Raw genomic sequence first — 27669 nt, forward strand, 5'->3', positions numbered from 1 at the left:
CATTGTGAGACATACTTTATCGGACTTCCCAACCCTGCCCACCTCACACAGACACCCATGGGAGAACCGGAGATTGCTGGGAATATGAAAGACAGATCCACTAATTTAACCTTCTGGTGTAATAAAGCTCATTCACAGAGCTTATGTATTAGTATAAATGTCTGTTCCACAAAATTGCATAGGAGGAGCCCCACAAGGCTGCAACCAGCAGCTCATCTCCACTTAATAAAGGTCTTCAAAAGGCTTTGAGTAATTAAACATTAAATAATCCATGTAATAGAAATCATAACTACGCTGCCTTTGAGAAGGAGAAAGCTGTGTAAAATATTGTTGTGTGATCTGAGTGGTTGTCCTCTCTTCATTGGAATGTCTATCTTTAAACCTAGGAAAAGTCAAGTTCTGGGGAGCATTTATCAAATGGAGGAAAAAGTTAGCGTCTTCTTCCATGGTTTCAAATTTCCCAATGAAGTCATAGTCTACTAAGCAAGGACTACAGAGCCTGTTGATGTGATCCCAGTGGATGTCCATGCCAACCGGCCGATGCACATCCAGAAGATATTGAATGAACTCTTTGAACTTGACCCCAGAGCCTGTCCTCAGAGCCTCCTTGGTGGCATTGGGGCGATACTTGGAAATAATGGGCCTGCCAAAGACGGGATGGTAATAATTGTTGGGATGCTCAAACTTGTCTCGAAATGCCGACACTAACTTCTCAAAAGGTTCGCGAACAAAGAGCATCTTAGTGTAAGTGCTGAGCCTGTAGTTGATCCCTTTGTGATCGAAAGCATCCAGCTTCTTCAAATAATTCCCATAATGGACCGTATTATGCTGAATCACCCTGGTTGAGGAGGCCAGTCCATTGAGAACCATGAGGACTCTCTTCCAGTTGGAGCAGCCGGCCTTAGGGACTTCACAATATAAAATCCGATATTTATCTTCCACAAATATCCTGGACACGTGGTAAGGGGTGATTACTCTCTTGTTGTTGCTCTTGTACTTGGAGCAAGTCTCTCTCATGATGCGCTTCCTCTCTCTCTGGACCTCATAGAGGCTTCTCCACCTCAGCTCGTCCTTCGCCTCAGCTTTCAGGATGGGCAGGCCGAGGAAGGAGCCATTCACGGCAATCCGGAGGGGGCTTCTTTTCAGGACAAATTTCCTCCTCCGTTGAGAGGCCCTGGCAGAATTAGGAGCTGAGCCTTTCCGTGGTCGGTCTCTGGTCCCTGCTGAAGCCTTCTGGACTTGGCCCGAGCGTTGCTGCTTCACCGACTCCTCTTGCACGGGGTGTAATGAAGCCCTCTGCTTTCCCACCGGAAAGGGATCACCTCCATTTGCCTGCGTTTTCCCGCCCTGATCATTGCTCGACGCGCCTTCCTAATGGAAGAAGAAGAACCAAGGCATTACTCAGGGAAGGCAGCATTCATCACAGCTGGCAGAGTTTAATGATGCCATTCAGCTCTACCTTTTTAGTTCAGCCAAACTTCGGCACCTGGAGCCCTGCTTTACACACTGCACTGAGGCCGAGGTGATGGGATTTCCCCCCCCCCCGCCCTTCCTACTTTTGAACGTGTGGCTATTAATCTGAACATCAATTCTAGAGCTAAACCTGAGATCCCTGCAAGGAAGCAGGTTTCATATTTTCAAAGCTTAGTGTCTATGAAGATTCTCAGTCATCCAGGTCAAAAGGGGTTTTTATTTTTTGAAAGAGGCCATTTATGTTAACAATGAGCAGCCCTCTGCCAATAGAAGGGGAGGGATAAGACCACCCTCTATCCCCAATTTACAAGGCAGCTCTTTTGGTTGTTCCAAGAAAATCCCAAACCTTTCGTTCAGGTGACCCTGAGGTGAGAGATAAAGCCCCAAGGAACCACAATGGCTCCCAGAGAGCGTTAAGACCAGTTGACTGAGAACACAATTTTTCCACCCACCTCCCATCCTGTCAGAACGTACCATTTCCCCCTCCCATCCACTAATCTCAACTGTCCATAACTGTCCTCCCGTCTCCCACAGCATCCAATGCAACAGATGAAGCATCTGGGATAGGAATTGAAACGTTTTGTTTTCCTCAAAAAATCAGTCCAGTTGCCTTTTCAAGAATAAAAGCCACTTCTTAGATGGAAATGGAGGGGCATTTTCCATTTTGGAAGACTTTGCCTTCCGACAGCAGTTTGCAGGATGTGGGGGAGAGCAAATGCTGGAAGATGGCAGCCAGGGCCCGGTTTTAAAGCCCCGCCCCTTTTGTATGCATGGCAGAAGGGGTGGGGCTTAATCACCATGCCACATTGCCCAGCTGGAGGCATCATTTTCCCCTCCAGGCAGATGCCCAGACTTTCAAGGCTGAACTTCGAGGGACGTGTAGAAGTGAGGATAACGGTTCTATCTCTACCGCAAAGTTCTCACTTTTCAGCCTAATTAGAATGATTCCCAGTTATGGACCCACTGAGGCCATCAAGTCCAACCCTTTCCTCAGTCTCATTAAACATATCAGTCAAATGGCTGTCCCAACATCTGGGCATTCAACAACATCAACATTCAGCAATAAAGGGGAGCTCAGGTTCCTTCTGGATCAGTTGCTCTGTTGCTAAGAAAACGTTTTTTTCTAACATGTTAATATAAGTAGTCCTTGACTTACGGCCACAACTGGGCCCAACATTCTGTTGTTAAGTGAAACAATAAAAAAATTGGTGCTCAGTTCACAGTTAAAGTGAATTTTGTCCCATTTGACGACCCCTCTTGCCACATTTATTAACAGAATCCCTGCAATTGTTAAGTTAGTAACATGGTTGTTAGGTGACTCTGGCTTCCCAATTGAAGTTGCTCATCAGAGGTTTGCAAAAGGTGATCACGTGACCCCAGACATTGGCCATACATCCCTTTTTTCAGTGCCATTGTAACTTTGAACAATCACTAAATGGACTGTTGTAAGTCGAGGACTCCCTGTATTTTTCTGAACCCTGCACTCTGAAACACCAGAGGACGGATCTTGAGGTTCTGTGTGATGACCCTCCAGGGGGTGAAGCAGTTCATCCACTGGCCTTTTGGGCTCCCAGACATACGCTGGATGTCGCATCACCCTAGAGGATGTGGGAGTGTGTCATGGATCCAGCCCCAGGTCCCAGAGGTGACCTTAGAGGAGGCGGGTGAGTTTGAGTCTGCAGAGGAAAGCTTGGAGCCAATTACTGGTCAGGATGCCAACTGGTCAGGCTGGGCATGTGCTAACTGGATGGAGCAGCCTCAGCTAGGTCATTGGATGAGTGACAGGCAAGCAGGTGAGACACAGCCATAGTCTGCCAGGAGGCTCCAGGCGAGAAGCTGGAGCAACTGCTGCCCTTCAGCAATGAAGAGGAGGTGCACCTCCTCCTGATCCACGGACACGCAGAGAAGAGAGAGGAGACTGGCACAAGGCAGGCAGCTGGAAACTCTCTCTCTCTCTCTGTGTGTGTGTGTGTGTGTGTGTGTGTGTAGCAGGGCAGCACAGAGTGTGAGGAGAGGAACTGGAAGGGAATGGGACAACTTGCCCCAGCCAACATGCTGTGGCCAACTCACTAAGGTCAACTCGCCACAGGCAATTCATCCCAGCCAACTTGCCATGGGGCAACTTGCTGCGGGACAATATATACAATTCTATTTATTTAAAATAAATAAAAAATATTTACATTTTTGCCATTCATATTTCATTCTTTCCTTTCTTTTTGCACCCTTTTTCTAATGGTTCTATTCCACCATTTCTTGGATCTCAGTGTAACTCATGTCCCGCAGCCAGTTGTCCTGTGGCGAAATAGCCATGGTGAGTTCTCCCGCATCAAGTTGGCCATGGAAAGTTGGCTGTGGCAAACTGCCACAGCCCCATCAACAGGGCATGCCAAGAAAGGGACCATGGTTGTGCGATTGAACTACTAGCACTTTTCTACATGTATTGCACAGATGATTTGATTGTACGACCACAGTTTCCAGCTTGATTTTCTTCGTACCTCCCTCCTCGCGCCCCCCAGGACAGCCCTGCAAATATCTGTATTTGTCCTGGGCAGTCTGGTCAAAACTCTGTCCAGTCTCTGTTAATCAAAGAACGGTTGTGTTTGCACAACACATTGGACCAGCCTAAAATGGGATAATTTGTAGGTGAGAATGTTGTGGGGAAAAAGCAACTGACTTAGCACATTTTGCAATTGAGACAATCACATCAAGTTGTCACAAGAGTTCTTTGCTTGGTTATGATGTTCTTGTTGGTTATTTGGGTGTACTGTACAATTAGTGTCACAAGCGGTAAGTCTAGCTACTCACTGTTGAACAAAAAAGATTTATTTAGTTATTGGATTGACATGGTTGCATAATTCACAAAAATGCAACTCTGTGGCATGCAGCAACAAAAACCGAGTATAACAATTTCCATTTCTTTCAGACATAGGTTTGAATTATGGTATGTCAAGTTTGTGTCTGAATTTCGCAGATGTGTGAATAAGGCAAGCTACTATAATATGTGCCAACTTGAGGATGCTATTAGGAGTAAAATGTGTATATATTTTGACACAGATTGCTCCAGCCATATTCACTTCTCCTTGCAATTTCTGCATTTCTGTTCATATTTTTCATACGTATGCTTGTGTGCACTTATACATATATCCACACTTGGAATATGCATCTAATTTTGGTCACCATAATATAAAAAAAGATGTTAAGACTCTGGAAAGAGGGCAGAGAAGAGCAACAGAGATGATTAGGGGACTGGAGGCTGAAACTTATGAAGAATGGTTGCAGGATTTCTAGTCTAGTGAAAAGGAGAGACACGATAGCAGTATTCCAGAATTTGAGCTGCCACAAAGAAGAGGTCAACCTTTTTCTCAAAGCACCAGAAGGCAGGACAAGAAACAATGGCTGGAAACTAATCAAGGAGAGAAGCATCCTGCAATTAAGGAGAAACTTCCTAACAGTGAGGACAATGAACCAGTGGAACAGAAGTTGTCTTCAGAAGTTGTGGGGGCTTCATCACTGGAGGATTTTAAGAAGATACTGGACAGCCACTTGTGTAAAATGGTATAGGTCAGGTGTATCAAACTGAAACGCCACAGCCTGCATCCAGCCCATGGGGTGCTTAGATCTGGCCCATGGGGCTGCCCTGGAAATAGTGAAGGACTTCTCCTTGGTGCTTCTGCCAGCAAAAACGAAGCTCCATTTTCGGCTGTGACAGCCTCCTGTAGCCACCTGCCTATGAAAACGGAGCCCATGCGCAGCACTCCCTAGCTCCGTTTTCGCTGGCAGAGGGCTGCAGGAGGATCCCTCCCAGCCCCACCTGGGCCACCACAGGTGCCTTCGACATGAGTGACGTTTAGCTGGCCATGCCCCCCTGTCCCGTTCCCTCCCCCCAAGGTCAAACACAACCCTGATGCAGCCCTCAATGAAATCAAGTTTGACACCCTGGTATAGGTTCTCCAGCTCAATCAGGGGGCTGGACTAGAAGACTTCCAAGGTCCCTTCCAACTCTGTTATTCAATTCTGTATGTATATTTGTCTATCTGGTTATCTAACTTTTGATCATTTGCCTGGCAAAATTCAGAAAAAAATGCATAATTGGGCTGATAGCTAATTAGAACAATTGATGGCAACCTGTGGCACTTCAAATTTACCAAGTTTGCATTGCAGATGTGTATCCCCCTGCCCCTGGCAATTCCCCTCCCCCCAGCCAACAGCTCTCCCTTGCAATTATGCCAATAATAGGAGGAAGTAGGAGTTTCTTTGGATTATTCCAGATGATTTCCAAAGGCTGGACTTGGTTTCCCTGCCCCTCTTCCGCAGAGCCCTTGGTGACTGCAAAGGGACAGCAGGGGGAGCCTTTCCCTCAACTTCGCTTTCCTTCAGAAGGAATTGGGCATCTGAAGAAGTTTCTGATTAGCCAAATTGGATGCAAAACATGGTTATATGTGGGATATTTCTTGTGCATTCGACTTATTCAGCCTAGTCAACTTCAAAAAAGGAAAAGAAAAAAAGGTATATTTCAACAAGTGTATTTGAGCAGCCTTATAAATCCAGAGGCGGCAATGAGGGGATTTACATTCAAGGAACCCCCCTCCTCTCTTCAGGCCGCCTTCCTTCTTCCCCTCAGCCTCCCCCACGGAGTTCGGAAAGGAAAGGAAAAGGTAGCTTACTCTTTTAGCTTCCTGAGATCCCCGGCCGTTTCTCATTCCTAAAGGAAGAAAAGACAGAGGATTGTCACAAGGGGGATCTGCACAAAACGTTCCATTCCCTTTCACCTGGTTGGCTTAGCGTGGTGCTTTCAACCGCAGGCAGTAGTCCTCGACTTACAACCGTTCATTTAGTGACCATTTGAAGTTACAACGGCACCAAACCAAGTGACTTAAGACCGCTTCCCCACACTTACGACCGCTGCAGCATCCTCGTGGCCATTGCGTGATCAAAATTCAGCTTCTTGGCAACGGACTCATATTTATGACCGTTGCAGCATCCCGAAGTTACGTGATCCCCTTTAGTGACCTTCTGACAAGCAAAGTCAACGGGGAAACCGGATTCACTTAACAACCGTGTTATCAACATAGCAATTTCAGTGATTCACTTAACAAAGGTGGCAAGAAATTTCCTGTCAACCCTGAAGCTAGCCTGGCCGAAACCATTGTGAGGCCTCAGTGTTGCCACACTGGAGCCGAGGGATAGGAAGAGGGGATTAGGGACAGCTGGGGTCGTATAGTCGGAACAAAATACTTTGTCTTGGGAACCAAGGACATTCTCACACCTGGTCAGAGGAAGGAGGAGTGATGTCACCGGGCAGCCAGATGGAGCTGTGATTGGACCATGTGACCGGTTGCTTTGAGGAAGTGAAAACCTTTTGTTTTTAATTAGGTGAAAACCGCGGGACCTTTCAGAGTTGTTTTTCACCAGATCTGTGCCAATATGATCTTCTCAATAAAGGTATTCTCTTGAGGAAGCTACTTGCCCTGGAGGATTGCTTGATATGAATCTGTAACCTGTCAGGTCATAGAATGGGGCAAAACTCACTTAACAAATATCTCAGTTAGCAACACAAATGTTGGACTCTATTGTGATTATAATTCAAAGACTACCGTAATTTTCAGGCTGTAAGATGCACCTCCCCCCCCAATAGAGTGTGGAAATGTTGGTGCGTCTTTTACACTGAATACAGCCATTTTTGGCCTCCCAAAACCCCGCCCCCCACACCCCATTTTTGTGAAAAATGGGTCGTTTTTGCCTTGCCCCAGCCCTGCTGAAGCCTCCAGAGGGCTGCTGGGGGCTGAGGGAAGGCAAAATCTTTGTTGTCTTACTTACCTTCGAAACCCTGGTGTGTCTTATACACCGGTGCATCTTATAGTCTGAAAAAATATGATACCTCTTTTAACTGCCCCCACCTTCATTTTCTATTTCCACCCACTCCAATCTTCTGCCCTTAATCCTCACTCTTCCCCCTGGGTGGGCTTCCAAAGGGGTTGGTGGGGGACATCCCAAGCCAAGAGGACGGGGGCAGAGAAGAGAAAACAAACTCAGAAGGAGACCAATCTGGGACTTCTTTATTTTTCTTGGGGATGACACTTTTAGGAAACAGGCAGCTCGCTTGGTATAATTGGTGGCTTTAACAGGAGGCATCTGAGCTTCTTTGGAAACAGCTCTCCGCCTTCTGTCTTTTTTGTCTAAAGCAAATGCCAACTTGCACAGGGTGCTTTAAGCAGTTTACATATTCACAGGAAGCTCGTAATTGCAACATGCTCTACATGGGGCTGCCCTTGAAGAGCACCCAGAAGCTCCAGTTGGTGCAAAATGCAGCGGCCCGCATGACTTTGTGCAGAGCCCGGTGTGCTCATGTATCACCTCTCCTGCGGGAGTTGCATTGGCTGCCGATTTGCTTCCGGGTACAATTCAAGGTGCTGGTTGTCCCCTTTAAAGCCCTTCATGGCTTGGGACCAGCTTATCTTGCCAGTCATATCTACCTGACCCACCAGAGCGAGGAGGCTGGGAATATTGCGGGTCCCATCCCCGAGGGAGATACATTCTGGTGGGACCCAAAAGAAGGGCCTTCTCTGTGGTGGCTCCCCTCTCTCTGGAACATTATCCCCCCCGAGATTAGAATGGCCCCCTCTCTAGTACTCTCCTGGAAGGCGCTGAAGAGCTGGTAGCAATCTCTCCTGGGGAACCCAGAGCCGGATGGAGCCCATTCAATGGCTCATGTGATGCGTTGTTGCTGGGGTGGTTGTGGTTATTATATTATTTGATGATTTGATGATTCTCTTTTATTAGTTTTATTGTTTTATATATGAGGTTTTTATATTCCTGTAAGCTGCCTTGAGAGTCATCATGTGTGAAAAGGGAATATAGACTTCCTAGACGAATAAATAAATAAATAATGGTGTAGTTGTCAATCTGGCTTATAGTTTAAATGTAAAGGATAGGTGGATTCATCACATCACCAGAGTAACTTGGCGGCCTGGGATGCTGGAACTGTGGATGCCTGCCATGCCCCCAAACCAGTTCTCTCAGCGGCACTGTAGGCGGCATTAGAGGATCGAGGCAGGAACAACGCGAGAGCCAGGACGTAACAATAACAACAGGAGTTTATTCAGAAGTAGGAGCTGACAGTGATTCAAATGTAACAATTCCACGCCAAGGTATTTATACTTGCTAGTTAAAACAGGGGAACCAATGGGAGGCCTGGTAGCGTCTAGCAACTGCTGACGTAGTACCCTGGCCAATCAGGTTGGCTCGGTTGGCTAGCAACACGCTATGCTGCGCCTCAGCCAAGCAGGGCGCAGCCTAGACTGTTGCTGGCCTCCTGGTTGTAAGTGGAGGATTTTATGAATCCTCAACAGCGGCGCCATCTTGTTTTTGCCTGCTGGGCATGCATAGAGCATTTTTTGTTGCATTCTGTATGCTTGTGCCGCACGCATCAACTCCCAGAATCCCCCAGCCAGCACAGCAACTCAGGGGGAAAACAACCCTTGTTTTGAAGCAGCAATTAAGTTGTATCAATTGATCCCACAATTTTAATCAACTGAAGAGAATGGAGACATACAGGATTGCCCAAACAATCAAAATGACTTTAGATGCATCTGATCCAATTTGAAGGTTCAGCTTGAGATCCTGATTCAATTCAGGAAGTCAATTCAATTTGGGGATTTGATCCAATGACCTTTAAATTGAATTGGCTTTTGGGATAGCTCTAAAACCAGGATCGGTATATATACCAATTCGCCATTTATTAAGGTCCCTCACTGAAACCTGTGAGTAAACTTAATAGTTGCAAGGATGGAAAGCTTGTCTTTTATTTATAGATTTCTTAATTCTTCAGGAAACAGAAAGTCTAAGAATCAATGGGTGATTTCCTTTTTTCAGTAGAGGGGTTGAAAATTGTTTCCCTTAAGCATCTGTGTTGGAATTAGAGCTTTTAAAAAAAAGTATTTCAAGTGTCTTGACTTGGGGATAAGCATGGAATCGGTCATACTTGCAGATAACATCAAATATTTCAGGGTGATGAAGCCCAAAGGTGATTCCATCAAACAATGTCTTTAAACCGGCTCAATGGATTATGAACGGTCTGTAATTGGGCAGGAAAAGGATCTTGAGATCCATTTAGTGCAGGAACAGACAAATCCACCCTAAAGATTTTTTGGACAGGGACTGGAAATGAAACTGCCAGTGTTGTAAAATCCTTATACAAATCCATGGCATGTTTACATCTGGAATATGTTGTGAAGTTCTTGTTGATAAAATGCAGGTAATCCTCGACTTATGACCACAATTGTGGCCAAAATTTCTGTTGTTAATCGAAACATTTGTTAAGTGAATTTGGCTCCATTTTATGACCTTCCTCGGCCCAGTTGTTAAGTGAATCATTGCAGTTGTTAAATTAGTGACACAGTTAAGTGAATCTGGCTTCCCCATTTGCTTGTCAGAAGGTTGCAAAAGGTGACCCTGGGACACTTCAACCATCATAAATATGAGTCAGTTGCCAAGTCTGAATTTTGATCACATGACTCAGGGATGCTATAATAGTCATGCATGTGAAAAATGGTCTTCATTCACTTTTTTCAATGCTATCGTAACTTTGAATGGTCATTAAATGAACTGTTGTAAGTCGAGGACTACCTGTAGAAATGGGAAAAGTAGAGAGGCAGGCTACCAAATGAACAAGGGCTCCAAAACCCTTGGAGTTCTTTTGCTTAAAAGGCGATGGTGTGAATAAAAACATGCCTTGCTTAGAGAAAGGGAGATTGACCCAATGATCAACCAGTGAAGTTGCCCAGAAGGCAATTTAAAACAAATTAAAGGAAGTCCCTCCTCAACATGCCACATAATTGACTGGTGGAATTATGACAAGGTAGGATAATGGCCACTAGCTTTAAAACCAGTGGCCTGAAAAGCATAGGAGGTGTAGACTCCGGAGGGCAGGTAAGGCACAAGGTGATAGGTAGGTCTGGGGTTTGGGTCCATGATGGATGGGTGTATTAGAACCTACAGAATTGCATTGACCTCATGAACTGCTGAGATGACATTTATGAGCCTCCGAGGTATAACCTTTCAAAAGAGACCATTCACCATTCTGTGTTCTTGATTCCTTGTTCTGTTCTTTAATTCAATTGGTGCAGCATTTCCCTTTAATTTTCTTTTAGGGTTACAGCCAGCAAAAATAGAAGTTGCTATTCCCAGCCATTGAAAAATCTGCCTGGTTTTTGTCCATCTCCATTCACCCCCTTTTTATAGAGAGCTATATGCAAGCATAGAATTAGACATTGAATTCGATGCTTGCACATGGCTCTCTACCTCAAGCAGGTGAATGGAGATGGACAAAATCCAGGCAGATTTTTCCAGGGTCAGGAATAGCAACTTAGTGGACCAGAGAAATGCTGTTGATATGATTTACTTGGACTTCAGTAAGGCATTTGATAAAACGTAACTGGCTGACCAACTGCACTCAATGTGTAGTCCTCAATGGAACTGCATCTACATGGAGGGAGTATGCAGTGAGGTACCCCAAGGCTCTGTCTTAGGCCCAGTACAACATCTTCATCAATGATTTGCATGAGGGGTAGATGGGGAACTCATCATCTTTGCAGATGACAACAAGCTGGCAGGAATAGTCAACACTCCAGAAGACAGGCTTAAGATACAGAAGGACTTTGACAAACTTGAACATTGGGCACGATCTAACAAAATGAAATTCAATGTTGAAAAAAGTAAGGTTCTACATTTAGGCAAAAAACCCCAAATGCACAGGTATAATATATACCTGGCTCAATAGTAGTAATTGTGAGAGGGATCTTGGAGTCCTAGTACACAATCACTTAAATATGAGCCAACAATTTTGCAGCTACCAAAAAAAGTCAACACAGTTCTAGGCTGCATAAGCAGAGGGAAAGAATCAAGATCATGTGAAGTCTTAATGCCACTTTATAATGCTTTGGTAAGGCCACACTTGGAATACTGCATCCAATTAAGGGACTGGAGGCTAAAACATATAAAGAACAGTTGCTGGAACTGGGCATGTCTAGTTTTATGAAAAGAAGCACTAGGGTGATATGATAGCAGTGTTCCAATATCTCAGGGGCTTCCACAAAGAAGAAGGCAACTTATCCAAAGGTAGGATATGAAACAATGGATGGAAACTAATCAAGGAGAGAAACAACCTAGAACTAAGGAGAAAGTTAGAACAATTAATCAGTGGAACAACTTGTCTCCAGAAGTTGTGAATGCTCCAACACTGGAAGTTAAAGAAGAGATTGGGCAACCATTTGTCTGAAATGGTAAAGGGTTTACTGCCTTAGCAGGGGGTGGGACTAGAAGACCTCTGAGGTCCCTTCCATCTCTGTTATTCTGTTCTGCTCCAACTTCCATTAAGATCTGTGTTTCTTATTTTCCAGATTTTTCTGGAGCTTCTTCCCAGACCTCCTGAGAAACAGGGCCTGCTGTAGATTCATAGGATCCTGTTGTGCCCCAGAGAGCCCATCAGAGAATCAGGGTGGTAGGTTGCTGATCGCAGTGCATGAATGGGGATGGCTTAACAAGGCTGGGATGCCTGATGTTTAGCACAAGGGGGAATGTGACTCCCCCCCCTCCTGCTCCCTTCTCAGTGAATGTGACTGACATTAAGCAGCCTCTTTTGTGCATCTCCTTAGAACAGATGCTGCCACTTGTCAATGTCAGAGTTGCCTGGGGAAGCCTCCGTTTAATTAATGAGGACCTGCAATCACTGACTGCAGGTCAGCGCCTGTCACATGACAGCAGAAACATCTCTTGGAAAGCAAAGCTCGGTCCTAGCAGATGAATTTCGACCAGTCCTATCAGGGCCAGGAGAGCAGGCAGAGAATACCCTCCTGGGCTGTGGGATGTGGCACCAGATTCAAGTGGTGACAAACAGGCATGGGGTGAGGTGGGAGCCAATGAGGAAGACGCCCCTATACTTATTACCAGTGGCCTGTCCCGGTCTCTGAGCTCATGCCCAGACCCTGGACTGGACAGTGGACCCACAGAGGCTGCTGCTAATGAAAGCCAGGTCAGTCAACAACAAGCCCCCCGCCCATTTGTGATCTCACTAACCTAGTGTGCACCACCAAGACCTGGGGGAGGCCAAATGGGGGAATTTCCCTCTTGGAAATGGTTTGGCAGTAGCAAGCTCCCTGGCTGAGCTGCTGGAGGCCACTCATTTCTCCAAGGCTGGTCCCAATTCAGGTTCATAGGGAGCAAGGGGTCCAGCCCACAGTCATTCCTTTGGGGAGAGGGCGTAGGGCTCAGTACTTTCTCTGCTCCATTTTAATATCTACGTTGGGTGAGACCATCTGACACCATGGGATGAGATATCCTAAATATGGGCCTGTTTTTGCACAAAAATGGGCTGTTTTTGGGAGGTCTGCAGAGTGCAAAACCTTTTTTTTAAAATTTGCCTCTTCAAAATCTTGGTGTGTCTTATACTCTGAAAAATACAAAATGTGGGGAAGAGCAACAGAGACATAGAGGGTAAATCATATCAAAAATGGTTGAGGGAACTAGTGTCAGGCCTGCAGCCATATTCCTGTTGGATCTTTGGCCTGCCACACTTTCTATTATTCTACTATGCCTTTTCTGTTGTGGGAAAATGAGAAGGGGGATTGTACAGAGTTAGATGCTATGTAGCCATAACAACATTCTTCTCAGAAAGCCAAGGTCATCCTTTGTCTCTGCACCTCTGCACCTGACTGGAACTGAATGGGTGGAACTGCCAGTGTGGCAGTGGGAGATTGGACCATATGATGGACTTGTGGGTGTGGGGGGCAAGATCTTGAACTTTCAACTGGGTGGGGGAAACCGGAAAGCTTTCAAATTAGGGTTTCCCCAGATGTGCCAACATGGCTCTCTTAATAAATTGGAACTCTGATTTACTTTTGGATGCTATTTAGAACCCTGACGTTTAAATATGTCCAGCCTACTGAAAAGAAGAATTGGGGGACAACTGTCTTCCGGTATTTGAAGGTAATAATGATAATGAGGTTCACTCATTATCCAAAGCACCAAAGGGCAGGAAAGACCTAATGGGTGGAAGTTTGTCAAAGAGAGATTCAATCTAGAAGTAAGGAGAAATTTTCTGATTAACCAAGGGAGCAGATTGCCTCTCGGAGTTGTGGGTGCTTCATCACTGGAGGTTTTCAAAAATATACCGAGCAACCATTAGACTGGGATGGTAGAAGGACTCCTGCCTTGAACAGGGGGTTGGACTAGAAGACCTCCAAGGTCCCTTTGAGTCCTGTGATTCTATCTTCTATGTTCTAAGACATCTTACACCAATAAAACCAAGTTTAAAAAGTACAGAAGTGAAGAATAAAGTCAAGAAAACTAAAATCAAACTTAAAATCAGGACAGTTAGTATCAATCTAAGAAAGGTTGCTGAAATAAATTGGATTCTTTTCCTCAAAGTTGGGAGCGTGGAAGCCAAACGCTTCCCTGGGAGAGAGTATAATTCCAGATTTTCCTGTCATCTGTGCAGTTTATTTAAGACAAAAAGGAGATGGAGAATCTTTATTAAAATAAAAGCACACCGAAATCCTGATTTGATCCAGTGGGTGCATGACAAATGGTGGGCACTGAGACTCCACCTGTGCCAGATTGGAAGAACAGCTGAAGGTGGGCACAGGATGGGAAACTGCTTGTCATTATCTTCTTTTAATGACCCCCATAATCCCTTGTGGGGTGGGGTCTGGGCAGCTGAATGGAGCTGAGTGCTTACTGGCCGGATGCCCTTCCTGTTGCCAATGCCGAGTTATATTCAGCAGATATATTCTCATTGTGCCCAGCCTCTTGAATGTGAGGTGAGAACGCCGCCTCTAGGCCACAGCACCACTCAGGATGGGAAACTGCTTGGGATGGCAGTGTTTCCCAGACTCATTTGGCCAGAGGTCAGCTGCTGTTCTTTCCTGGCTTCTATGTTCCCTCCCACTGGTTGCAGGAGGGATCTGGAAATCCAGGAGATTTGTGTCTTCTCTGTCTCAGTATCAGGAGTGAAATGCTACTGGTTCGGGCCAGTTTGCCCCAAACTGGTAGTAAAAAATACTAAAAAAAAGTTTTTTAAAAAGTTCCAAATATCGCATGTTGCACAGCTGAGCTCTGGAACTTTAAAAAAAAAAACTTTTAAAGCATTTTTTTACTACAGGTTCTCCAGAAATGCAGTGGTGGGGGTGGGGGTCCGTTTTTGCTCCCAGTAGGCTTTTCTGAAGCTTGTTAGGCCAAAAATCGAGGGTTGTGGGTGTTGAGAAAGAAAGAAAGAAAGAAAGAGAGAGAGAAAGAGAGAGAGAGAAAGAAAGAAAGAAAGAAAGAAAGAAAGAAGTGGGAGGGAAAAAGGAGAGGAAGGAAAGACTACAAACCTGGCACTGCAGGTTCAGAGGATAATAAGCCAGGGCTGGAAGGGACCTGGAGGTCATCTAGTCCAACCCTGCTCCAGCAGGACCTTGTGAGTTTCTGTCTTTTGATCCCCCAGTTGCATGACTACATAGCCACGCCCACCCAATCACATGACCCCTCACCAAGCCACACCCACAGAACCGGTAGTAAAAAAAAAGAGTTGTCTGCCTTTGGGATTTGAGCTGGAACTGGCTTCTTCTCAGCCCTCGGATGCAAAGACTGGAGAGCAGATTGAACATAAATAATTTTTTATTGCTGTTGCTGATGAATATTTATTCATGTTGCTTGTTTGCTTTAAATTGCTACTAATTCTTTTGGCCAAGGAGCTCTCGGCCTCGTAGACCAAGAGATGTTGTTCGTCTCAACCTTTCTATTCCCCAATATTGTTTCAGGAGAGGGAAAGCAGGTAAAGCAAGGAGAGATGGGCTGAATTCTCTCCTTCTCCGTGGCTCCCTCTCAAGTGGCCAGTAAAACAACAGGCCGAGCCAACCTTGAGCCCGTGAAGACCCTGGACCTGGGCAGAATTAGGTTGCAGTACCGGTCGTCCTCTGGCCACAAGGGAGCCCAGAAGTTAAGTGGCTAAGTGAGAAATTTGAGGTGTCCAATTTTACGACTTTTCTTGCCGTATTTGTTAAGTGAATCACTGCACCTGTTAAATTAGGAAGATAGTTGTTAAGTGAATCTGGCTTCCCCATTGACTTTGCTTTTCAGAGGGCCGATCCCATGACCCTGGAACACTGCGACCGTCATAAATATGAACCACTTGCCAAGCATCTGCATGTAAACCACAATGTCTATGGCGACACTGCAACGGTCATAAGTGTGAAAAACAGCCAGAAGTCACTTTTTTCGGTGCCATTGTAACTTTGAAAGTTCACTGAATGAACTCTTGTAAGTCAAGGACTTACAGGAGCCGAGGTGGCCAGTACTGCAAGCCACTTTAGCTGACTGTGATCTGCAGTTTAGCGGTTCAAATCTCACCGGCTCAAGGTCGACTCAGCCTTCCATCCTTCCGAGGTGGGTGAAATGAGGACCCGGACTGTGGGGACAAGTTGCTGACTCAATTTGCTAAAAAAATGTGTAAACCGCTTAGAGAGGGCTGAAAGCCTATGAAGCAGTATATAAGTCTAATAAACAAACAAACAAACAAACAAATACTTGCCCTGCATTCTAACCACTGAGACTCCACGGCGGACAGATCTGCATTTCGGAGGCCCTTCTGTCCCCCGGCCTCTTTGCACATTGCAGTGATTCCAAGGGTGAGTAGCAGAGGCCTCCTGCCTCTCCCCAGAGCATATAAATACTCCCCAAGGATGACGTCAGTTCATTTAGTGACCATTCAAAGTTACAACAACACTGAAAAAAGTGACAGGATCATTTTTCACACTTATGACCATTGCAGCTACCCCTTGGTCACATGATTAAAATTCAGGTGTTTGACTCATATTTATGATGGTTGCAGAGTCCTGGCGTCATGTGATCCCCCTTCTGACCAGTAAAATTAATGGGGAAGCCACATTGGCTTCACAACCGGGTTCCTAACTTAACAACTGCAATGATTCACTTAAACCAGTGTTTCTCAACCTTGGCAACTTGAAGTCCTGTGGACTTCAACTTGTCAAGGTTGAGAAACACTGACTTAAACAACTGTGGCAAGAAAGGTTGTAAAATGGGGACAAGCTCACTTAACAAATGTTTCACTTAGCAACAAGTTTTGGGCTCAATTGTGGTCATAGCTCGGGGACTATCTTAGTGAAACATTGTGGTAGGATTGTGGGAATTTCGCATGGGCCGGAATTGCAATTGTATGAAACGAAATATGGAATGTTTTTGTCAGCTTCGATGTATTTCTTGTCCAACAACTGTTATAAACTATAGTTTCACCTTCGAAACAAGTTGTTGAATATTTGATGTTTATCAGCTTAATGAAGAGAATTGCTCAGGAAAACATGTTTCACTTTTCTTTTGAGGTTTCCATTTAACTCTCCCTTCTTCTCATTAATTCTTAGAGAATTTGATGTCTTTACACAAATATCAGAAGATGTAGATCTCATAGGTTTGCCCAATTTGCAAAGTCTCTAAATAGGAAAGGTGAAGATTAAACGATTTTAGCATATTAGGTAAATGTGACTACTGCATCTTTGACTAACCTAGGGAAGTTTGCTATATCTACCTCATTTTTAGAATTTCAGTGGAAGAACATATTATGAGTCCTAGTGGACAACCATTTAAATAGGAGACAGCCGTGTGCAGCAGCTGCCAAAAAGGCCAACACAGTTCTAGGCTGCATAAACTGAGGGATAGAATCAAGACTATGTGAAGTGTTAATACCACTTTATAATGCCTTGGTAAGGCCACACTTGGAATCCTGCATTCAGTTCTGGTCACCACGATGTAGAAAAGATATGGGGACTCTGGAAAGAGTGCAGAGAAGAGCAACAAAGAGGATTAGGGGACTGGAGACTAAAACATATGAGGAACGGTTGCAGGAACTGGGTATGTCTAGTTTAATGAAAAGAAGGAACATGGGGAGGCATGATAGCAGTGTTCCAATATTTCAGGGGTTGCCCCAAAGAAGAGGGAGTCAAACTATTCTCCAAAGGACCTGAAGGCAGAACAAGAAGCAACGGGTGGAAACTAATCAAAGAGAGAAGGAACTTAGAACTATGGAGAAATTTCCTGACAGCAAGAACAATTAATCACTGGAACAACTTGCCTCCAGAAGTTGTGAATGCTCCAACAATGGAAGTTTTAAAGAAGAGACTGGATAGCCATTTGTCTAGTGGTGTAAGGTTTCCTGCCTAAACAGGGGGTTGGACTAGAAGACCTCCAAGCTCCCTTCCAACTCTGTCTATTCCATTCCATTCTACTCTTTTTACAAATAATTCAGGACGGTGAAGCTATATAATACAATTTCCTCACGACAATAACAACAACAACCCTGTGAAGTTGATCGGGCTGAGAGAGAGAGACTGACTTAAGGCAAGACTTGAACTCATGTTTTCGTGCTTCCTAGATAGGTGCCTGGATGACTAGACCCTGTCAGGAATAGAATGTGATAGAAAAGAATTTGAAAATGTTTTGTGCTTAAAGATGAACATGTGATTACAGACAGTCCTCGACTCACAACAGTTCATTTTGTGACCGTTTGAAGTTACAACGGCACTGCAAAAAGTGACTTACGACCGTTGCAGCATCCCTATGGTCATGATCAAAATTCAGACACCTTGCAATTGACTCATACTTATGACTGTCACAGTGTCGTGGGGGGGGTCACGTGATCCCCTTTTGCGACCTTTTGACAAGCAAAGTCAATGAGGACTTTAAGCTACTAGCTCAGTGTTTCTCAACCTTGGCAACTTGAAGATGTCCGGACTTCAACTCCCAGAATTCCCCAGCCAGCATTCGCTGGCTGGGGAATTCTGGGAGTTGAAGTCCGGACATCTTCAAGTTGCCAAGGTTGAGAAACACTGTAAACTAGCTTAATAACTGCAGCGATTCACTTAATAATCAGGACAAGAAAGATCCTAAAATGGAGCAAAGCTCACTTAACAAACGTCTCCCTTAACAACTGAAATTTTGGACTCAACTGAGGTTGTAGGTTGAGGACTTCCTGTACTAAAAAGTATACACTTTTTAGTGTATTTAGTGATTTAAAATGGAAGAAGAGCAAGTTAAAGAATGTATAGTAAAATGGGCATATAATTTTAGTTATAATATTCAAATAAATCAAGGGAAGAGAAGATGGTTACAAGGTCTGAAATTCATTTGTCTCACGATTTAAAAGAAAACTTTTTTAAAAAAATTATGTACCATGGATATCTGACTCCAGAGGAATTGTCTAAGATATACAAAGGAACTTCTAATCACTATTGAAAATGTGAAAAACGTAAAGAGACATTTTATTGTGCATGGTGGATTTATGAAAAAGTGAAAAGGTACTGGATACAAATACATGTGATGACGCAAGACAGACACGGACTTCAGAGGATAATTAAAACTGCAGGAAAAACAAAGACTACCATCCTGCCTTCCATTGAGGACCTGTCCACTGCACGAGTCAAAAAGAGGCTGTGAAAATATCAACAGACCCCTCACATCCTGGACATCAATTGTTTCAATTCCTACCCTCAAAACGACACTATAGAGCACTGCACACCAAGAGAACTAGACACAAGCAGTTTTTTCCCCAAACGCCACCACTCTGCTAAACAAATAGTTCCCTCACCACTGTCAAACTATTCACTAAGGCTGCACTACTATTACTATTAGTCTTCTCATCGTTCCTATCACCCATCTCCTCCCACTTATGACTGCAGGACTGTAACTTTGTGGCTTGTATCCTTACGATTTATATTGTTTCCTTGTGTGATTGATTGCTTATTTGTACCCTATGACTATCATTAAGTGTTGTCCCTTATGATTCTTGATTAATGTATTTTGTCTTTTTATGTACAATGAGAGTATATGCATCAAAGACAAATTCCTTGTCTGTCCAACCACACTTGGCCAATAAAGAATTCTATTCTATTCTATTCTATTCTATTCTATTCTATTCTGTTCTATTCTATTCTATTCCATTCCATATTTCTATTCCATTCCATTCAATATTTCTATTCTATTCTATTCTATTCCATATTTCTATTCCATTCCATTCAATATTTCTATTCTATTCTATTCCATTCTATTCTATTCCATTCCATATTTCTATTCTATTCTATTCTATTCTATTCTATTCCATATTTCTATTCTATTCTATTCCATTCCATATTTCTATTCTATTCCATTCCATTCCATTCTATTCTATGATGCAGAGTTTTAAAAAATTAACATTTCGATGAGAGTGGGGCTTAGGGGTGTTGAACTAGAAAAGGCTCACGGTTGTCTGGTTTCCTGTAGCCAGGCTGTTATAGGCACAAGGATGGAAGAGCACAGAAACACCAGCGATGGATTGTGAAGGTGGCCAGGTTTGCAGAAATGGCTAAATTGACTTGTTTGATTCAGGAGGAAACTCCGTTTATAAAAGATTGGAAAACTCTTTACAGACTCTTTGCTGAAAAGGGATAAACACGAACTGCTGATTGGGGGATTTATTGATTAAAAAGCTTTGTCCATGGGAAAAAAAGAGCCATGAGCCGCAACATGGAGGATGGGAGTGGCAGCTGGCAACTCCTGCACACACAGAAAGGGAAGCCACTTCTTTGGATCGCTCTTGTTTTCCTTACTCTTTTGTCACTCTTCACTTATTCTTTTATCCTTCTATAATCTCTTTCTTTACCTCTATATTTCTATTGTTTTAAGAATCTTTGTAAAATGTTCCTTTAATAAAAATTATCCATAAAAAAGAGGAAATGTGAAAAAGAAGAAATGAATGCTCCTACCTCCCAGGGGCCTCGGGTTTACGCTATTTTGGACTTCAGGAAGCCTCCCAAATCCACATTTAGTACAGGTAGTCCTCGACTTACGACCACAAGTGAACTCCAAATTTCCATTGTTAAGCGAGACATTTATAATTTTGCCCTATTTTACAACCTTTCTTGTCATAGTTGTTAAGTGAATCACCACTGTTGTTAAATTAGTAACAAAGTTTCTGGATTCTCCATTGACTTTGCTTATCAAAACATCGCAAAAGGCGGTCAAGTGACCTGCAACCGTCATAAATGTGAACTAGTTGCCAAGCATCTGAATTTTGATCATGTGACGATGGGAATGCTGCAAAGGTCATAAGTGTGGAAAATGGTAATAAGTTACTTCTAAATGATCTGTTCTACATCGAGGGCTACCTGAAGTTTCCTGGCTGGGCCGCATCTGTTAGCCAATGGGTGGCCTCACCTCTGTGTGACTAGTTGGCAAAATAAAACACTGACAAAATTCCCTAAAACTGCTTTTTGGTTCCTGTGAAATGAAATGAGAGAATTTTGAGCAATTTCCTGCATGATGGAAGAGAGAGAGATGGCAAACTCAGCGCAAGCAGAGGCTCCACAACCTCCTGCATCATTACAAGCACAAGTCGAAACTTTATGTTGCTGCTTATTCTTGTAGGCATCCCAATTAGAGCGACATTTCCTGGACTTAATTAACATTCAGTTGGAATTCTACCCTGAGAACAAAGATGCCAACCTGGGGCTTTTAATTCCTCCCCATCATCTCTGGCTCTATTGCCAGGAATAGCATTAATTAGCTCCATCAAGGTTCCGGCCCTGTCAGCACATACTTGTGGCTTCTACTTAACAACTCTCTGCTGTCGCATTTAATATTTGCATGAAGACAGTATTTGAGAAAGCACAGTGATAATAATGGGGCACTTGCAAAAAACTGATTGGCCACTGGAGGGTGGCCAAGGGATGCAGAAAGGTTGTCTTTGCCCACTGCCCTCTAGTGGTCATTCAGATTCTGCAATCCAGTCTGGCAGACCTTAAACCAGCACCAAATTGCCAATGGTTGGCTTAAAATGGAGACATACCAGAAGTGGTATTCAGCAAGTTCTGGAGAACCGGTAGCAGAAATTTTGAGTAATTTGGAGAGGGGGTAAATACCACCTCTGACTGGCCCTGCCCCCATCTATTCTCTGCCTCCCAAGTCCCAGCTGATCGGGAGGGAATGGGGATTTTACAGTATCCTTCCCCTGCCACGCCACACCTACAGAATCAATAGTAAAAAAAAATTGAATCCCACCACTGAGACACCCCATTAGAATGGGTAAGAAATGTGTGGTCTATGTTTAATCTTTTGTAATTTTGAAGTAATGTAAAAATTAGAGTACTATCTGCAAATCTCTTATTTGCAAAAGTTTGCTGTGGTTTTATATCATGCAGTTTATAAAATTGAAGAGAATAAACAGAAATCAACTGTGCAAAAGTTGGTTATATTAGGAAAAAAGGAATGGGCCTTCCCATAAGATTTGCATAGCTTGAGCAAACTGCCTTGCAAAATTTGGAGAAGAGAATAATTCTAAGGGGAATAGCAACTGCATTTGCATTTTAATTAAGAAGGTCTGTGCATGTGTGTTCTGTCAGCTTACTGACTGAGCTCCACCTCTAAGTTGAGCACCCCTTTTCTAGTAAAGTACAAATCTGGTATTTAAAGAACTGCATATGCAAAGTTTTAGGCAGGAAAAATCCAAGGGCCACTTTCTCCATCTTTTCGTAACTGAAATCTGGCCAGGATAATGGATGGAACAATGGATGGAAACTGACCAAGGAGAGAGATTCAACCTGGAAATAAGGAGGAATTTCCTGACAGTGAGAACAATCAACCCATGGAACAGAAGTTGCCTTTGGAAGTTGTGAGAGCTTCATCACTGGAAGCTTTCAGGAAGAGGCTCGACTGCCATTGGTCAGAAATTGTGCGGGGTCTCCTGCTTGGGCTGGGGGTTGGACTAGATGACCTACAAGGTCCCTTCCAAATCTGATAATCTTTTAAAGCAGTGGTCTCCAACCTTGGCAATTTTAAGACTTGTGGACTTCAACTCTTAGAGTTCCTCAGCCAGCTTTGCTGGCTGAGGAACTCTGGGAGTTGAAGTCCACAGGTCTTAAAGATGCCAAGGTTGGAGACCACTGTTTTAAAGGATACAGGCTGGAATCTTTATTCCTTACAGACACTTTGTTCTCATTGCCGCAGACTGCCAACCAAACTCAGCCCTACTAGTTCATAGCTAAATGTCTATGAAGATTCCAGGTCATGATTGTCCCAAAGGTGCTTTTTTCAGGAGGCAACCGGACTTCCTTGTTTTTTTTTTCTTTTGAAGACGTTTTGCTTCTCATCCAAGAAGCTTCTTCAGCTCTGACTGGATGGTGGAGAAGGGAAGGATTGATACTCCTTGTACGCAGCCCTACCAGCTGCTATCTGATTGTTCGACAATCCTGGAGCAACCACAGGGCAGGAAGAGGCAGGGAACTGAGCAGGTGAAGCACGGAGCCAAACAATTTCTAAGTCATTATACCACCAGCATATTAAGGGAGGCCTCCAGCAGCAAGGGGCAACTTCCAGGTTTTTTACTCCTTCCTTTTAACCACGTTGCTGCATCGGTGCCGGCCTCCCACCTGGCAGCAAGCAGATGTGAGCCCGAGCAGACCAACCTTGGTCTCACCTTGATTTGCAAAGGGGGTTGCAAGCCATTTGTTCTGAGGAGGAGACACCAATGTGCACCCGAGCGTGGATTGCTGTCCAAAGTTATAGACAGCAGAAGCGATCGCTTTGAGCTCAGTGTGTGAAATATGGAGAGGCAGCTCCAGCCCATCCCTCCCTGCCCCAGAAAAGCAACATGCTTCTCTCTTTGCAAAGCCAACTTAACAGGGGAATTGAAAGCTATCAGACGTTTATGTCTGAAAGATTTTTCCATTAGCCTTCGAAGATGGAATAATCACAAGAGTATTTTATACCGTATGTCTCTGCACGTTTGCTTGCAAATAAGTCTGTCTGAAATGCCCAGGACTGGCCTCTGCACAGCAGGCCCCGTTGTTGAGGTGCGCTGGAGAGCTTCCGGCAAATTGTTGCCTGGCCCTCACCTCCTGTTCTGCCTTGAGCCACCTATGAAGTGATGATGGGCAACACCTACGGGAAAGCCCCATTTCAGCTGCGTGTCACTCCCGGCTCCTCCTTCTTTAAGGCTGAGCATGGAAAACCCCACAACCACACCTAATGAGGCTGCTTAGAAATGACCTGTAAAAGAATTACATAATAACTATTTAATATAATAATGGAATTGGAAGGGACCTTGGAGGTCTTCTAGTCCAACCCCCTGCTCAAGCAGCGATAGCGAACCTTTTTTGGCTCGCGTGCCATAAGCGGAGGGAGCGCAGGGGGGGGCATGTGTGGGCATGCCACACCAATAGTGCAATGTGCGACACACACCCAAGCATGCATGCGCGCATGACAGGCGCGACCCCTTATTTTTTGCATGCTTTTTTGCCCTCCCTAGCTTCAGGAGCCTTCAGGGACCTTCAGGAGGCTTCCCTGAAGGCTCCGGAGGACTAAAAACAGCAAACTTCCGGTTTGCTCATAGGGTTGTTTTTCATCCTCCGGAGCCTTCAGGGAAGCCTCTGGAAGGCCCCTGATGGCTCCTGAGGGCTTAACCCGGCCCTATGAGCAAACCGGAAGTACATCCCCGAACTTCCGGTTTGCCCATAGGGTCGGGTTTTTGTGCTCCGGAGGCTTCAGGGAAGCTCCTCAAGCCTCTGGAGGGCCTCTGGGTGGGGGAAGTTGTTTTCGCCCTCCCCAGCCTCCTTATAAAGCCTCTGGAGCCTGGAAAGAGAAAAAAATGGCTTTAAAAAAGGCTGAACTCAGCTGGCCAGTGCGCGCATGCAACTGGCAAATGGCTCCACATGCCACCTGTGGCACCTGTGCCATAGGTTCACCATCCCGGCCCTATACCATTTCCGACAAATGGTTGTCTAATCTCTTCTTAAAAGCCTCCAAAGTTGGAGCACCCACAACTTCTGGAGACAAGTCATTCCACTGACTAAATGTTCTACCTGTTAGGAAATTTCTCCTTAGTTCTAGATTAATTCTTTCCAGATTAGATTAGTTGATTAGCTTCCTTTAAGAAAATACCCACCATAGCCAACTCCATCGTGTGGAATCGAACATTAGCAAAAGCTTCTGGCTAGGACTTAATGCTCACCACAGTCACTCCCTTCAGGGGTGAGATGTAGCATCTTGAGCCTTGGCCTGTGATGTGATGAGATCTGTGGAGATGCCAGAGTTATTCTGACATATTGACAGGCTTGCCAGGAACTGCAGGCATGAATTCTATCTGTGACAACTCTGATGTTTTTAAAAATTAAATCTAATTATGGTAAACAAATTAGGACTTAAAAAAAAGCTGTTTCTATAACGTTTCTTTATTCTCAACATGATTAGAGTTACTGATAAATATTTCCTTTTGCTCCTGGGAAGTCGATAACCCTTTATTTTGGCAAACATCTTCTTGCTCTCTTTCCCGCCCACACTGCTCATTTCCTTCCCTTTGGACTAATCAAATTTACTTTGCAGTCAATACTACATTGAATATTATATTTTTTAAAAAAATCACATATACTTGTCTTTCCTGCATCACTTCCAAGGCACTTGCTGAATTAGTACAGAAGCTGCAGAATACACAATTCAAGGCTGCCATGCATGAAAAATGGCTGGAGCGTCCAGCCACCATTTTGATATTCCCCACCCATCCCGAAAAGATGGATGCCGATAGGCTCCAAGGAACAGAAGCTGCCTGGCCAAAGAATCATAGAATTGGAAGCAGAGGTGGGTTCCTACCAGTACGGACCGGTTCAGCTGAATAGGTAGTAACTCGGCCAAACACGTGACTGAGCCGGTTCTACCCTTGGTGGCACCCTCTTTATTTTCTGTTCTGCACATGCACAGAACAATCTTCATTGAAATAATGTAATTTCCCCCCCTTTTTAATGTTGCGCGCATGTGCAGACCTTTTAAAGTGCACACACATGCATGTAAATCTGGCGTGCGTGCGTGCAAACTTTTTCGGGCTCTGAACCAGTAGTAATGCCATCAGGAACCCACCCCTGATTGGAAGGGACCCTGTTGATTGTTTAATCCAATTCCCTGTGCATGGCAACGGACCCTATATACCAGGGGTGTCAAACTCAAGGCCCAGGGCCCAGATCTGGCCCGTAAGGCCGCCCTGGAACAGTGAAGGACCGGCCCACAGTGACTCTGCCAGTGAAAATGGAGCTTGGGAGGGCTGCACGCAGTGGCCCTTTTTGCTGGCAGAGGGCTGCAGGAGGCTATCACAGTTGAAAATGAAGCCCAGAAGTCTGCGCCTGGTCCCCCAAGCTCAGTTTTCTCTGGTTGAGTGCTAGCAAAACAAACTAGTAGCAAAAGTGACTCCTCCTAGCCCTGCCTGGGCCACGATAGGTGCACCTGACACAAGGGACATCGAGCTGGCCACGACCATCATGCCTACATTCCCTGGCACCCCAAAGCCCAACACAATCCTGAGGCAGCCCTCGATGAAATTGAGTTTGATACCCCTGCTATATACCACCCCTGCTATATACCATTCCAGAGAAATGGATGTCCAATGTCTTCTTGGAAATCTCCAGCGATAGAGCAGCCACAATTTCTGGAAGGAAGCCATTCCACTTGATCGTTCTCACGCTCAGGACATTTCTTCTTAATTGTGGATTGGATTTCTCTTTAATGATCTTCCATCTGTCACTTCTTGTTTGGCCCTCAGATGCTTTGGAGAATAGTTCAATTCCTTCTTTCCTTTGACAGTCCCTTAAGGATTGGAAGACAGCTATTGGGTCTTAATCTTCATTAGAGTAGATATACCTAGATTCCACGACCATTCATCATATAGTTTAGCCTTCAGTCCCCTAATCATCATATTTGCTCTTCTCTGCACTCTTTTTAGAGTCTCAATATCTTTTTTGTTTTAATATCTTTGTGGTAACCAGAACTGGACACAGAATTCCAAGTGTAGTCTTACAGTGCAGTAGAAAGCAATATTATCACTTCATGTGATCTTGATACTATCCCTTTGTTGATGCAATCCAGGACTGGATTGGCATTTTTGGCATCTGCAGCACACCTCTGACTCATATTTAAGTTGTGGTCTGCTAGGACATCTGTCTCCCTCATAGTTACTACTCATGAGCCAGGCACCACCTTTTCTGTACATATGAATTTGATTTTTTCTGCCTAAGTGCAGAACCTTACTTTTCTCACCACGGAATTGCATTTTGTTGTATAGGGCCCAATGTTCAAGTCTGATCAAATCTTCCAAAGTGTTGGCTATTCTCCACAGCTTGGTGTCATCTGCAAATTTGATTTCTTCTTCTGTCCACTTGTCTAAATCATTTATGAAGTGTTGAATAGTATTGGGCCTAAGACAGACCCTCAGTGCACCCCACTGCATGCTTCTCTAAATGTAGAGGTCCATTGAGGAGGTCCATCAAGGAAGTCCACTGAGGACTACTTGTTCAGTGCAGTTGGTCAGCCAGTTATGAATCCATCTGCTGGTAATGCTGTCTATCTCACATTTTTTCTATCTTATCATGAAGCAGCGTGTGATTTATTTTGTCAATTGCCTTATTGACAAAGTATACTATGTCCATAGCATTTCCCCCAATCCTCTCATTTAGTCACTTTGCCAAAGAACAAAATAAGGTTGGTTTGGCATGAGTTGCTGTAAAGAAGAGGACAATCAAAATCCCAGTGCACAGTGGGTTTTCTTTCACACAAATAACTTGGATGTCCACATGTAGACATGATGTCTAAAAACATACTCTTCTGTAATAAAATGCAACACCTTTAACTGATATCAAACATTTTAATGCTAAGATAAAATTCTTACAGACAATTCCTAAAAGTGAGATTGCTTTAAACAATATGGAATACCAGCAATGTTGGGATAATTCAGCTAATTTGATGACACTCTCCTGCTTGCACTCTACATTGTAAAAGGGGAGCTAGAAGATGGTTTATGAGATGATTAGCAGCTTTTTGCATCATTTCGGAAGGAAGAGAGATGCAGCAAATAAATCTTGTTTATTTTGCTGCAGTCCACTGGGCTAGTTAGGCATGCTGTTCTAAGAATATTTTGCTGAGATCAGAACCCTCATTTTACACCTGTCATACAAATCTAATCCAAGCCAGAAATCAATACTCCCCGCTAAGAATTTGCTAGTCCTTCTTGCATTAAGAGCCCAGAGTTGAGATTCAGTAGAAACATGATAAATGTCAGGCTTTCTGTCTTCCTCATCTTTAGTTATGTCCAATTATAAAGACAGCAATTGCCTCTAAGCTGAGAGCAAGCATTGCAAGGTG

General features: G+C 44.3%; 1 protein-coding gene across 1 annotated transcript in view; it reads right to left on the bottom strand.

Annotated features, from left to right (window-relative positions):
• Positions 1-222: 222 nt before the first annotated feature.
• CHST8 (carbohydrate sulfotransferase 8) overlaps positions 223-27669 on the bottom strand; it is a 223113-nt gene continuing 195666 nt past the window's right edge. The window contains exons 2-3 of the mRNA XM_032230232.1: positions 6138-6175; positions 223-1371 (exon numbers count right to left, since the gene is read on the bottom strand). Of these exons, the coding sequence (XP_032086123.1) occupies positions 223-1371; positions 6138-6175 (1187 nt within the window). The remainder of the gene's footprint in view (positions 1372-6137; positions 6176-27669) is intronic.

This window comes from Thamnophis elegans, chromosome 14, assembly GCF_009769535.1.
Source record: "Thamnophis elegans isolate rThaEle1 chromosome 14, rThaEle1.pri, whole genome shotgun sequence".
NCBI classification, from domain to species: Eukaryota; Metazoa; Chordata; class Lepidosauria; order Squamata; family Colubridae; genus Thamnophis; species Thamnophis elegans.